The sequence below is a fragment of the Motacilla alba genome, chromosome 3 (genome assembly GCF_015832195.1).
Source record: "Motacilla alba alba isolate MOTALB_02 chromosome 3, Motacilla_alba_V1.0_pri, whole genome shotgun sequence".
Lineage (NCBI taxonomy): Eukaryota > Metazoa > Chordata > Aves > Passeriformes > Motacillidae > Motacilla > Motacilla alba.
The window spans coordinates 106,535,280-106,549,593 of record NC_052018.1 but is presented as its reverse complement, the minus strand read 5'-3'; the positions used below and the strand labels follow the sequence as shown (position 1 = coordinate 106,549,593).

Below are 14,314 nucleotides of genomic sequence, written 5' to 3'. Positions count from 1 at the left end.
TAATAACGTAAGAGAGAAGACTCTTCCTGTTGCACAATGATTTCAGGCTGCAATGCTGACAGCAAACTCAACAGTCATGAACAGTACCAGCAACCAGCTCTCAAAGCTACCACGCACGCCATCACTCTAAAAAAAGAAGCATCTTGAAAAGCCATTTTCTCTCCCAATAAATGATACTAACATGGATTAAAAACCATGAGAACTCACACTTCACAGCACTGGCTCAGTGGAAGACTGCAGAAGTTCTGCTGGGACACATATATTATTTAGCTTTACATTACACAACTCCCCCTCCCCAGCAGCACCTCTACTCACCACAACTAGGACAGAAAAATGTTTCTTACAAAGATTTAAAAACCTTTTCAGGCACCACAAGTTTAATTGTTTGAGGGAAATACTTTAATATAGCAGCCAGTCTAAGCTATGCCTGTCCTACAGGTCTCTGCTTGGGCTTTGCATTCTTAAGGTGGTTAAGAGTGCTTTACCAGCACAGACTTCACTGCTCTCTACCTGCAGTGTGCTCCTTTCAACTACCCAGACCACACCAGCAAAACCTCATTTGGTGAACACTGCCTCCTCCTAGGGCCCATGAATAGTGAATAAACTACAGGAGAGAAATATCAGTTTCCCCAACTTAACCACAACTTCAGTAGAAATTGTTCTGATGAAACTCTATTTCCTCATATTGACAAATGCAAATATCACAGGAAAAAATTATGGTCTAAACCTTCCCAAAATGTGTGTGTAGATATATATGCACACACACACATACACACACACACACACACACATATATATATATATATATATATGCACAGTCCTTCTGAAGCAAGACATCCACCCTACCCAAATGGCACCTTCCAGCTGAAAAAAAAATTTATGTTGGCAAAACAACTCCTTGTATCTTTATCAAGATAAAATCACCGAATTGAAGGATATAAATTCATCTACAGATTCAATAAACAGAAATTAATTGTATTTGATATCCCTGCCTTTGCATTTTCTTTACATTTGGGATTTTTACCTCAAATCCCCTTTTTTCACCAATGTCACTGACTAATAATACACTGCTGATTTCATGCCTTACACATTTCCCAGCTGCCTTCAAATATGAGCCCAAACCTCATTATTTGGCAAAGTTTTGTAATTTTATCTATTCCTGTATGGTCAAACAGTAGATCTGCCACTGCAGCTGAAAAAGGTGATAGTGACTTTTTAAAACTGAAGGGGCAAAAAAAAAATATCCTAAAGCCATTCCAGAGGTACTTTCTAACCACATGAGAGTAAAAATGCACTTTGTATAAGGCCTTTAGAGAGGGGAATTAACAACTGAACAGGTGTCTACTTCACATATGCATGGAAATCAGACCTGTAAGGAAGCACACAATCAGTGTATATCTAAATCAAGGAATTAGGACAAACCTGCCACACATAAATATTTATATTTTGAAATGAACATCTGAGCAATATTTACCCTAAACTGGCCCTGGTGAAGCTGCTGGAGTGCTTGCGCAGAGGAATCCTTGGCTCAGAACAGTGACAGAGAGCAGCCCAAAAAAGGACTGGCCCCCTGCCCAACCAGCTGAGGAGGCACTGCAGGAAGTACAGCTGGATGTGTCCTCACTTCCAAAGGGCTGGAATTCCCAGCCCCAGCTACCAGCCAGAGATAATGACAAGTCAGTAATTAGATATGAAGCCCTTATGAAACACTTCCAAATAGGGCTGCTTGATACAAACACTTGCAATAGCACAACTAATTTAGGGAGAAATCTCTTTGCTAAGGCAACTTGATGACACTCCCACCAACACTCTTGGTACATCCCACTGCATCTATACACAGCATAACCTTATTTTCTATTCTGCATTGCATTAGATAGCTCAGGATCAGCAAGCTCAGGCCAGGAAAACCTGCCACTTCAAGTCAAAGAATTTGTACAAGCAGGTAGAGGTTTAAGCCCCTACTGCTCATACTTCACCACGTGGAAGGCTTGGAAGTCTGTCATGGTGCAAAGAATTAGAGACACAGGAAGATCTTCCTACAAATATTTGAAGCTTTTGACCATTGGAAAAAAAACAAACCAACCCACCTAACAGTTGCCTATTATAGATGATTTCAGACCAAATTTTCCTTAATTTATAGAACAAAAGCAATATCAAGTATTTTAACTTTTGCACCTCCCAAATTACGTCCAAAATAGCCATGCTACTATTTTTCTTGTTAAGCCCTTTCTCAGCAAAACTACATCTTGTCCTTACTTAATACATGCAGGTAAGAAATAACTGCGTCTCACTATAAGTAGGAATTTGCCAAATACCTGTTCTAGGTGCAAAGGTTCATTCCAGAACTGTGCTATCCACACCAGTGTGGTTTTACCAAGACATACTGGTAACCCTCTATTTCATTTCACTTGCAATATTCAGAAAAATAATCATAACCAAGGAAGTGCAACACATTCATGCCTGTTTCTTCCTAAACTGACAACAAATTCCTTTATCTACAAGCCACAGCTTCTACATGGAATTCAAATTCAGGAAAGACAAGTTTCTTACGATGTATAAAACACAAGACTTCTCCATAATACAAAACAAACCCAAAAACAGAGATAGAAAGTTGCCTGTGAAACACACGATGTTTGTAAAGCAGACATCAGTGTTCAGCTTATTAACTGAGGAGATGCTGCTGGAATGGCAAGAGCTGCCAAAAACTGAAGAGCCAGTGAGGGAGCAAAGACAGCTGCTAATATCCAAGCTGGACATGAAGCAACAGAAGAGTAACAAACAGAGTCTAGTGTGGAACACAGAGCCCAGGAAGCAAAAGATAAGCAAATGGAAAAATGACTTAACATGAGACACACATCTTAAGGCAAAAAAAAAAAAAAAACCAAAATACCAGAAAACTATAAAGCTGCTTTGGATAGAAAATCAATTTAAGCAGTAAAAAAGAAAAAAATATTAGGTCTCTCTTCTGCTTCTACATTGCAAGGAGATAAACCACAGCAGCCAAAGGTCTTTCAAAGCATTTTAACAGCAATTATACCAGGTGCTAAGTAAGACACATTTTCAAGAGATTGCTTTATCTCACAATACCACATGAGCATGATTAACTGATTAGAAAAGCTTTGGATTTGAGCAGACACTGTAATTTTAAGTACAGAACAGGCTTAGTTGCAGAATTCAAATATTTAGGATCACATGACTTTGTTAAAAGAGAAGCAAGGACGTCTGATTTCTCGTTTCTGACTTCTGGGTCCTTACCTGGCCTGTTTGTGGCAGCCATAATGAAAACCTGCTGTCGATTCTGCAGCCCATCCATCTCGGTGAGGAGCTGGTTCACCACCCGCACACTGGCTCCTGACTTTGGAAGGAGAAATTTGTCAACAAATCCAAGAAACACTGGGAATGTGAATATTTCAAGGTAAAAGCAACAAAAGATCTACTAACTCCCTGCACTGAAATAGTAATCAAATAAAAAATTTCTTTTTCACACTTCCAATGGAGCTGCATTGTGGATTCCTTCTCTCATACTCTTAGTACATCTCAATCCCAAATTCATGTTATCTACACACTTCCCACATATTTTAACTCGTGGCAAACCTTTTCTTTCCCATCAAAACTAAAGGATTCACTTAAAAGAGTACATATAAATATTTGTACCAGTCATTCTGATATCTACCTCAACAAGACACAAAATTTCTCAATGTTCAGTTCCCTGAGGGAAAAGAGTTTTTAAATATTGAAACCTCTGAAACAACATTTTAAGCAGGTGAGCTACTGAGAGATAAACAGTAATTCCATAGCAGTGACATCCTATAAACCTAAAAATACTGATGATATTTTTGCCCCCGATGAGGAGGAGAGAAATGATGCATCTGACTCCTTCTTATCAGAAGGCTAATTAATTACTTTATTATACTATATTATTCTATGTTATATTACACTATATTACATTAGATCTAAACTGAATCTGCCAAGCACTCAACTGCACAGCACCTCATGGCTGTCAGCTGACACACACACACACACTTGGCCCTGATAGGCCAAGGAAACAAAACACCATCACTCTGGGTAAACAATCTCCATATTGCATTCTAAGAATTGTTTTTCCTTTCTCTGAGGTTCAGAGAATGTGAAACCCAGAAATATTCTCGGGAAGAATTGTGCCTTGCTTTTCTCTGTGAAGAGAAATGTGGCTACAGCTTAACCTGAATTTCTATGGATTTTTTTTTCATATATGCATATGAAAAAAAGCGTTAAGCTTTATAAAACTTGACCAACATATTTGCCTCAAATAAAAGCATAGTGGATTGCCTTTCTTGGGAAATAAATACTCTTCTGGGTACTTCTGTTGCCTGCAATGTCCCAAAAGCTGTAACTGAGAGTATTTATTTGTGGAGATATCTCAAGGCACACTCACTTCACGGTCAGACCTCCGAGGGCACAAAGCATCAACTTCATCAAAGAAAATCACACAGGGGGCTGAGTTCCTGGCCCGCTGGAACACCTGACGTACCGCACGCTCACTTTCACCCACGTACTGAAAAAGCAAGAGAAACAATATTGAAACAGTGTAAGACACGAAGATTTTGCTTGGGAAAAAAAAGTAATAGTTTTAAACACTATTTAAGGTACTTGGCAAGGGAGAATTGCAATCTAGTAATTTGTTTTTTTTCTGACAACAGTCTCTTGTTTCTGTTTCCTTACTGATCATGATTTACACAGGAACTGTCACTAGTTGACTTCTGACAATTTGCAGTACATTCAGAGTTTAAAATAATTCCTTTTTTCTGGGCAAGAACTGTGTCTTGACATTTTGGTGATGAGAATTAACAAGTAAGTCTAATTAAGGACCCTGTTGTTCAGCCGTTCATAAACAAACCCAGTGAGCAATGTGAACACAATGAACATCCAAAGTTCATAGAGTTGTTGCCCGAAGACAGGGGCTTGGTGGTAGGGAACTGAAAAGTCAGCCAGAATTTCACTTTGAATGCTGAAATGTAGAAACAGAAGCTATGAAGTCGTAAATGCAAAGACTTAATTTTTTCCAAACAAACACGTTTTGATTCAATTTATATGTTAACACAGTCTCTGAACCACAGCCAACCATTTTCTCTGCATTCCACAAGGAAGTTGGGCTCCTCATTAACTTAAGTGCTGTATTTCCTGCCTGTATCAGTAATTGAAGCAGACATATAAAAACATTTGGAAGAGATCAATCAAATCCAGTATGGGGGTTTCAGCTTCCACATTACTGATAACGGCCTCACCACTTGGGAGCTGCAGCCACCTTGCTCAGCTCAACACATTCTCTTGACTTTGAAAGGGACTGAAGTTACATCACAGCACTTCTCAAGTCCAGTGCTTTGAAAATTTGAACTGCAGCACTTTTATCTGTTGACATTTAAAACCTCCATGCTATAGAAAAGCAGTGATGTGTGTAGTTGGTCATTTAGAAACCCTACTTCAAGTCAAGAAGGGTTTCCTGCCACGTAATTTAAACTAAGATAAATATTTAAGCTACACATGTGACTTTTTTCTTTTCACATGAACAACTTCACTGCTCAAAACTTTAAGGAGAGGTTAAATAAGGCAATTTCAGCTGCACCACTAGCAGTTGTGTAATTATCAGGAATTTTGCTTGCCCCACATTTTGGACAAGAATTCCATAAATAACAAAAGCCCCATGACTAGCACGTACCATATTTAGCAGCTCAGGACCTTTCACAGATATAAAGTTCAGTCCAGACTCGTTTGCCACAGCCTGTAGAAAAGGTAAAGTCAGATAGATATAAATAAAGATATAAATATAGATACAAAACACACATTTATCATGTCTGCTTGGGTTCTGCCTATGGAGTAATAAACAAATACAAGGGGAGGAACATAGAGTTAGCAACTGTTTGCAAAATATAGAAAACAGTACATAGTATAATTATATGCCATTAGGAGTGGGAGGGGAGCAGGGAATTTAGCAATGCATTGTCTCTCTCTGATCAGACAGTTCCAGATTCACACCCCACCCCCCACACCGGCTGAAGAATGTCCAATAACTATGGGAGTTAGAGAGATACTCAACTCCATAAGAGCACCTGAAGACAAAATGAGAAACAAGCTGAAATTTGCACAATTTTCTGCATTTGCGTGGAGATGTGGGAAGAACTGAAATGCTCTAGAAGCAAAACAGAAGTATTTTCAAGTAAGAGTTGCAGAGTACTCCAAAACACCTAATTTAATGTGTAGTAAAATATTCCATAGAGTGGTTATCCAACAGAGTTTCTTCTCATCTTTGCTACTTCTTCCTTAATCAACGTCATTCCTTCAAATTTGCTGGAATTCCCACTCCACTCAAGCAAAGTTGTAACTTTATGCAAGAAAAATCAAGTCACTTGAGCACAAAGGCCTAAATTTAGATTTCTGATGAAATGTGGTGCAAAAGGCCAACTGCTTGCACTATGACCCAGACTCATCCCACAAAAACATCCATTTCAAGAGGATTCTCCATGCTTGTAATGATGTTTAGAAAATGCATTACCTTAGCTAACAGTGTTTTGCCACACCCTGGAGGCCCTGCAAGCAGGACACCAGCCGGAGTAGTCAGGCCCAGGGCTTTGAACTGCTCTGGGTTTCTCACAGGTGCCTAAAAAGAAATTATCATAATTATCTCTGGCATAAAGAAAACATGCAATTTTTCATTTTAGTCACAGCTGGATGAAAAATCATTCATGGCAAGTTCTTTATTCCAATTTTTTACAAACTAAAATAATAAATATTCAATCAGCTCCTTAGTATCTTGCACTGCTAATTACCCCTAAATGGGAAAAATATCCTCATTCAGAGGCAAAGATTTTATTCACCAAAGTTACCTAAAGGTGTTAATGTTAAGTTTCCTCTGATTGGCAGCAAGATTGCTAAGCTTCCAGCTAAGTAGTCCCCAGTTCTTTGTGTGGTAGTTGCATAACCAAGGTTATTGGTACACAACTTCTAGAATACTTAAAGATTGAGCAACACAGACACACTGAAAGCATGAATACAAAAAGCAAAATATTAAATACAAACACCAGACTTGAAACAAATTCTGAAGTAAATTACACAAGCTTGACTGTTTTAAATAAAGATATGGTGTCACAGTCATATTTTCTGAAAAATTCCTTTGCCCAGGATTTTTCCTTCTGGGAAGCTGAGAAGCCTCAGAGAAAAAGGAGAACAAATTCATATCTCATTTGCTTCTCCTGTGTTGTGTTCACATGTGGAATGTGTTTGGAGATTGTTTCATTGGATTCATGTGAATTGTTTTCACTCAGTGGCCAACTGGGGCCAAGCTGTGTCAGGGCTCTGGAAAGAGTCACGAGTTTTCATTATTATCTTGTTATCATTCTGTAAGTATCCTTTCTCTATTCTTTAGTATAGTTTAGTTTAGTATTCTTTAATATATTCTAGTATCATAAAATAATAAATTAGCCTTCTGAGAACATGGAATCAGATTCATCATTCCTTCCTGCCACAGGGATCCCTGCAAATACAATAACTGCAAAATACCCCTATACCTTAAATAAATACTGAAAAGAAACAGTTTTATTTCCTGCATATTGGGGAGTGCAAAAGATCTTTGGAAGGAAGGTTAGGACATACCAATATTGCCATAGTCAGCTCCTCCCGAATATCCTCCAGGGCTCCAATGTCTGCCCATGTCACATCAGGGATTGTGACAAAGCCTTCTCTCTTGGCAGAGGGCTGCACTGATGACAGTGCAACAATAAAATCATTCATCTCAATGCACAGCTTCTGCAGCTGCTCCTCTGGCAAGGGGGCTTGCTCCTTCAGCAAATCCAAAAGTCTCTGCAATTCATCCTTAATGTACACGGAAAAGGAGAGAAAAAGATTATGCAACTGGGTTAGACTTCCAGAACTATCTTAAGGGCTTTCTCAAAGCCACACTTCAACTATCAATCACATTATTATATACAATGCACAAAAAATATGTAAATTACTATAAATGATAAAAATGTTTCAGGGAAGCTCCGTATACATTTAACAGGTCTGAAGGCACTGAGCTGAGCTTAAAATCTTGATTTAGATGCTACAGAAAATGAGCTAGCACATCTATTTTGCCTTCCAGTTGCTGGAAGGCAAAATACATGGTTTTTTGCCTTCCTACTGCTTCTCCCACATTGACTAGGAGAAAGGTATTTCCATGCTGAAATTTCCAAAATATGTATTATTTATATGTATTAATTCTGCTTTTAACAAGAAACTGCTTTCAAGAGAAAGTGAAAAACTGCTGGACAGCACAATCCCAACAATTTGCAGAATATTCAGTTCTGTAGAAACTGTTAAAACTCTTAGCACGCTTGTAGAACATACACTTGGATTTAACACCATCAAATTTTAACACCATTTCCTCAGCCTGGTTCTGCAATCAGGCCCTGATAAAGTTTGGGCAAACAGGACAGAGATGCAGGGTAATATCTTTTCTGCACTGCCCCAAGTTGCAGACCACAGTGACCAAGGCAGGTACATTCCAATTTCTCCAATCAGCTCCATATTGGGAATTGAGAAAATATTCCATCAAAGAACTTTGGTTCTTCATAACATAAATGCATCCCCATTCTAATACTGAAAGGCAGTATCAAAGCAAACTGCCATTGCACTACAAATAGAACTGTTTCAGGATTTTCATTATAAAATAGAGGGAGAAAAAAAATAAATGTAAAAACTCTGTTAAAGTTTCAACATTTTTGCTACAGGAGTAGAAAGAAAAAGTATCACTTCCTATCAATTCCAGCTAGGATAGCTCTACAACTGACCACAAAGAAATACAAGTGGTTAGAATGCCTGATTTTCCTTTTAAGTCCTCCCTCCTCCTCTCAACAGAGCCATTGAGAGAAGCTCTGAGATAGCCAAGACCACTGGGTTTGTTTACTTGAATTGTGTGAACGATTTTTAAAGGTTTTGTATGTTTATTTTTCCATTATAAACATAATACAAGGGTTTTAATGACAATACCCTGTATTAGACTATGTCAACCTCCTGCCAGCTATCAAAACATGGCTTTGTTAGGATTAGACTTCCTCATTCTCAATGACCCCTTTGATCATGGTGATGTTGATAAAAGCAGCAACTACCTGCCCCTCCCCACTTTCTTCTGGCTACAGCAGGCCCCAGGAAGCACTGGGAGGTAGAAGCACCATGCTTATGTTACACTAATACAAAGGCTTACTACAGCTTTTTATACTGATTCTTGTCATCACAGCAACGCTGCTCTCTGACAGCCCTCCTGAAAACAGAACCTGAGCACAAAGTGCATTTAAGCCCACTTATCTCCAGACAAATCTTTAGGAGGCCTGCACATAATGAAGGTAGGACCAAGGATTTCTATATAAAGTTGTTCTGCTTCACTAACCTTCATGTTACTTAGGCCAGAGAATAAGTCTGGCACTTGAAATACTATTTTCTGCAACAGAGATCCAGCTGTGCTGCACTTTCACAGCTCCTCTCTTCCTCACACCTGCTACAGGTACTAGACACCACATGTGATTTACCCCAAGTAATCACATCGCTGGAAGGCAAACAAAGGCTGCATAAACACTTCTAGACTTTGGCTTACTGTAACTCTGCCAGGTCAGGGAAGAGCCCCAGGCATAATCACAGACATTTCAGTGAGGGCACAGCAAACAGCTGGTGCAAAATACTCAGTTCAAGTCTGATACTCGGAAAATTCTGTTACAGTCAATACACTTTTGAAGAGAGATACAGCCACTTTGTAAAACCCTGCTCTGTTAGAATACAAAACAGCACAGCACAAACAAAACAAAAAATCCCAGGGTAAAACCACACCTTGTATAAAACATGAACATAATTTTTTGGAGGACTGGGGTTTGGGATCCACTTTTCCAGGCCCATTATATGGGTCATTAGGAGTCATATGTCACTGTCACATTTTCTGAAAAATCCTCTTTGCCCAGGATTCTTCTCCTGGGAAGCTGAGAAGCCTCAGAGAAAAAAAGAAAATCATTATCTGACTTGCTTCTCCTGTGTTTTGCTGCTTTGGAATGTGGTTTGGAGATTGTTTATCCAACATGTGAATTGTTTTAACTTAATGACCAATCACCATCCAGCTGTGTCAGGACTCTGGAAGGAGTCACAAGTTTTCATGATCATTCTTGTTAAGCCTTCTGTAAGTATCCTTTCTCTATTCTTTAGTATAGTTTAGTGTAGCATGCTTTAATATAATATAGTATCAAAAAATAATAAATTAGCCTTCTAAGAACATGGAGTCAGATTCTCAATTCCTCCTTATCCTGGGGACCCTGAAAATACCACAGTTATGCTCCTGCCTTAGAAGCTGCCATTTCTAAATCTAAATTTAATTTAGGTTGGCTATGGATGTTTGAGAATTTACGAGTAATGACTTTCATAACTCTAAAACAGCTCAACTCCTCAGATGTCAAAAACACACCCTTCAAGGAACACATACCTTAGGTGGAAGTTCTGGTTGGTTGATGCCCTCTTCCTCCAGGATGTCTGCTCCTATCCCTGGGCTTCCTTCAGCTCTGCTCTCGCCAGAGTGTGTGCTGTGCTCCTCAGATGTTATCAGGACCCTGCTGACTGTGCCCATGGCTGCCTCCCGGCACAGGGCCATCAGATCAGCCCCCACGTAGCCCGGAGTCAGCCGCGCCAAATGGCGGAACTCAAACGACTCCGGGAGCTTCAGCTTGCGACACAAAGTCTGAAGAATTCTAATCAAGTAAGGGAAAAAAATAAGAAAATATAAAGCTGGAGAAAAAGCTGTTACTTGTTTTTTTTTTCCCTTCACATGAAAACAAACAGCATCTAATGTCTCTTTCAGTCCACATGAACTGAAGTAGCACAATGGGAAGGTTTTGCTCAAGTAAGAAGTAACCAACACTGAAACCCACAGAACTGTGCTATAAACTTCCTGTCACTATTTAAACAAAAACCAACAGCCTCAACCAGGCATTTTGGTGAATTAAGTATTACAGGTCACTTTTCAACTCTAATATTAACAACTGCCAGGCTAGGTTTCAGTGTACCACGGAGATGCACACGAGTTATCCACTGATACATTTAACCTTGTACTCCTAACAGCCTAAGGCTGCAGTGGCTGCTCCATGCCACTTTTTAGAAATTGATTTATTGGAGAACATCTACAACAAGCTGTTCTGCAAGAAGCAAATGAAATCAAACTGTGTTAGGAGCTCTGGTTTAATCTTCATTGTCTTTACCTGACCACTGAAAGCAGAATACAAAAATACAACAGCAAAGCATCACTTCATTGGGAAAACACTTTTAAAAGGCAGCACAAACCAAAGAAGTCCAGATCAGTAACACACTTCTAGTTCCAATAAGAACTAGTTCAAATTATTTCTAGATCAAATAATGTAACTAGGGAAAAGTTATGAAAAAACCAAGAGATTAAACTCTTCAAAACTTTAAAATTATAATATATTCCATCTGCTTCCCTCCCCACTAGCAAGTTCCATCATCTCCTTTCAATCTTTATTAGGGATAATAGCCTGTTCCTCAAGATTTTTTCAACCTATCTGACAAGAGCTGTACTTAGTAGATTGAGTTGAAGTGTAAACAGTTCAGGACTACAAATGGCTCATTCTGAATCTGCACAAGAAAACACCAGGTAAAGCAAGATCTCCAGGTACACTTTCTCATCTCACTCCGCCCCTTAAGGCTGCAGAACCACAACTCAGCAGTTCAAATCTTGCCTTCAGCAAGACTCACCCTGTAAATCAGCACTCTGTGAGGACTTGTAAAGGTCTATGCAAACACTCCAATTTAAAATAAAGGAATAAGCCAACACCACCATGCTTTCCACAAAACAAAACAGAAAGCAGGAGGAGGGAAGAATTTAAAAAAGAAAAGCATCAGTCCCTGTAAGCCTACACCTCCAGGAATACAAACAAACAATAATATGAATGCCTGTGACTCCACTCAAACCTGTGAACAATCTTTACACACCATGATGGCTCTGTCATCCACAACTCCTCTCCTTCAAAACTGTGCTATTTCTGGGAATATCATCATTTTAACATGTTCCTAGGAACTGTCAGAGAATCACAACTCTCCTCAGGTGACCCATTAGTTCTACCTCTAACCATCTGCATGTCTTGCCCACGGCCAAGAGGAACACAATTACTACAGGGCAGTAAATCTGGAAGAAGGGAGGGAAGAGAAAAACAACTAAAAGACCCTAGGGGGAAAAATGGCCTGAGTGCTGACAATGCAAAGTGGGCAATACTGCAAGCAGAAGTGTTTGCCTCTTCAACTTAGGGATATTATTATTTGAGAATAAGAAACTTATCCTTTAACCTTTCTTTCCTTTCCATACCAAGATAAGCTACAAGTTTTTCTAACTTCCCGTGTTTTTTGCTGTTGAGGAAATGAGTAGCAGTTCCTTTTTAATTAAAAATGCAAAAACTGATTTATTTCTTTTAACTTAGTCTGATAGTCCTAGAGCATTGGAGTAAAAAGGGACAGTTACACAACACAGGATGACTGCAGCCCAGCTTAATGCCAGACTGGTCTATTTCCATGAGGAATGGAATGGAAGAATCCAGGCCTGTTGCTCCAGGTACAAACAGGCTTTTCATAATTTATGTTCCTAATTTAATAGTTACATAGGTATCACCAAAGACAGAATGTCAGCTTCCTGAACATGAGAAAAGATACATTTGATTCCATCATCTGTACTGTTAAGGCACTAGGAAATCCATTAACATAATGCTCAAAGCAGATCTGCACACAAGAAAGGAAATTACTCCAAATGTAGGCACAGCTAGCAAGACAAATAGCTGCTCACCTAATGTCTTCTGCAACTTTTCAGTGTGTGCTGACCCACAGGTGTGTGCAGGTACAAACAGAACTAAACACAATAAAGTACTTTTCCTTAATTTGTATGTTAACTTACACGTTATTTTCTTAATTATTAATGTATCAAAAAGAAAGTTTAACTTCACAACACATACTTCTCTCTTGCCCCTTCATCTGGGATCCCTAAACAAATTTCTCTGTCAAATCTCCCAGCTCTCCTCAGTGCAGGGTCCAGGGAGTCAGGTCTGTTTGTTGCTCCAATAACAAGGACCTGGGTATTGGCAGCCACATTATTCAAGTCTAAGGGAAAGAAGGAATGAAGTCAGTACACATACTCACTGCCCAAACTTTGTTCCCATATCTGTGGCACTCTGTTTCTGCAGCACATGATAGTAGTCAGCAGAGATAAACTAATCAGTCAGACTGAACTGCTGTTCATCTCTGCCTCTACTACCTAAAACTTGTATTTTTAACAATCAAGCAAAAATTTTAAAATTAACGGATTCATTAATTATTAATAAATTTAGCAGGTTCCCCCATTATTTCTGTTTATACAGCAGACAGGCTTATATAATGCTGTACAGACCACTGTGAAAATATTGTAGTAACACCCCTTCAGATTCATTATTGTCTTCCCACCACTACCCAGGCAAACTGGGTCAAAACAAGAAAAATTATTGCCACTATCTCCTCTCAAGGAAGCACAAGTCACTACTGAAAGGAAGCAGACAGTGAGCCTGACAATTCTAATCTGCCTTTAGCACAGCTCTTCCTGAAACTCACCATCCATACAAGTCAGGAACTGAGCTACAATCCTCCTCTCCATGTCCTTGGATGCGACCTCTCTCTTTGGGGTGATGGCATCGATCTCATCAATGAACAGGACACAAGGAGCACTGGACTAAGGAACAAGGCAGATTCATAATTACAAAATCACACTGACAGAGTGTATTGCAAGAAAGAGATGTTTCTGGTTTTCTGATCTGCAACTCTTACTGGAAATCTGCTGTACAATCAAGTCCTGGAACAATTCTATTGTTCTTGCTGGCAATCTGGAGAGCCACCAGACTATGAAACTTCACTGATCTGAAGCTATGGAATAATTAAGGCATGAGACCTTGAATCTTAGACAGTCTCTAACACTGCCTAAAATTTAAATATACCTCTATGTTGCCTTATGTTTTCCCTAAATATTCCATTGTGACTGCCTGCTGAAGTCCATAAACTAAAATCACACAAGAAAGGTCTCGTTGGGTTTGTTGTTTGTTTTGTTAGTGACCTTACAGCTGTGGAATTTCAAGAGTAGCATTATTGACACACAGAATGAAACAAAAGGAGCAGTAGGTGGTCATGGAACTTCAACACTACTACAGAGCCCAACCACGTTCAAAGAGTAAAAATGAGCAGTGAGAAACTCCCACAACTGCTCTAAAATTCCATTAACTTTATCAAAAGCCAACAACAATACGGTTTA

The 14,314-nt window shown here is 39.2% G+C and overlaps 1 protein-coding gene across 4 annotated transcripts in view; it reads right to left on the bottom strand.

Annotated features, from left to right (window-relative positions):
- Positions 1 to 14,314, bottom strand: part of NVL (nuclear VCP like) — a 40,588-nt gene that overhangs the window by 16,004 nt on the left and 10,270 nt on the right. For 3 of the 4 annotated variants that reach the window (XM_038131587.1, XM_038131589.1, XM_038131590.1), the window contains exons 11-18: positions 13,624 to 13,741; positions 12,996 to 13,140; positions 10,472 to 10,733; positions 7,627 to 7,845; positions 6,530 to 6,634; positions 5,696 to 5,758; positions 4,415 to 4,534; positions 3,256 to 3,355 (exon numbers count right to left, since the gene is read on the bottom strand). In XM_038131587.1, the coding sequence (XP_037987515.1) occupies positions 3,256 to 3,355; positions 4,415 to 4,534; positions 5,696 to 5,758; positions 6,530 to 6,634; positions 7,627 to 7,845; positions 10,472 to 10,733; positions 12,996 to 13,140; positions 13,624 to 13,741 (1,132 nt within the window). The remainder of the gene's footprint in view (positions 1 to 3,255; positions 3,356 to 4,414; positions 4,535 to 5,695; positions 5,759 to 6,529; positions 6,635 to 7,626; positions 7,846 to 10,471; positions 10,734 to 12,995; positions 13,141 to 13,623; positions 13,742 to 14,314) is intronic. The other variant, XR_005256299.1, reaches the window with a different exon arrangement.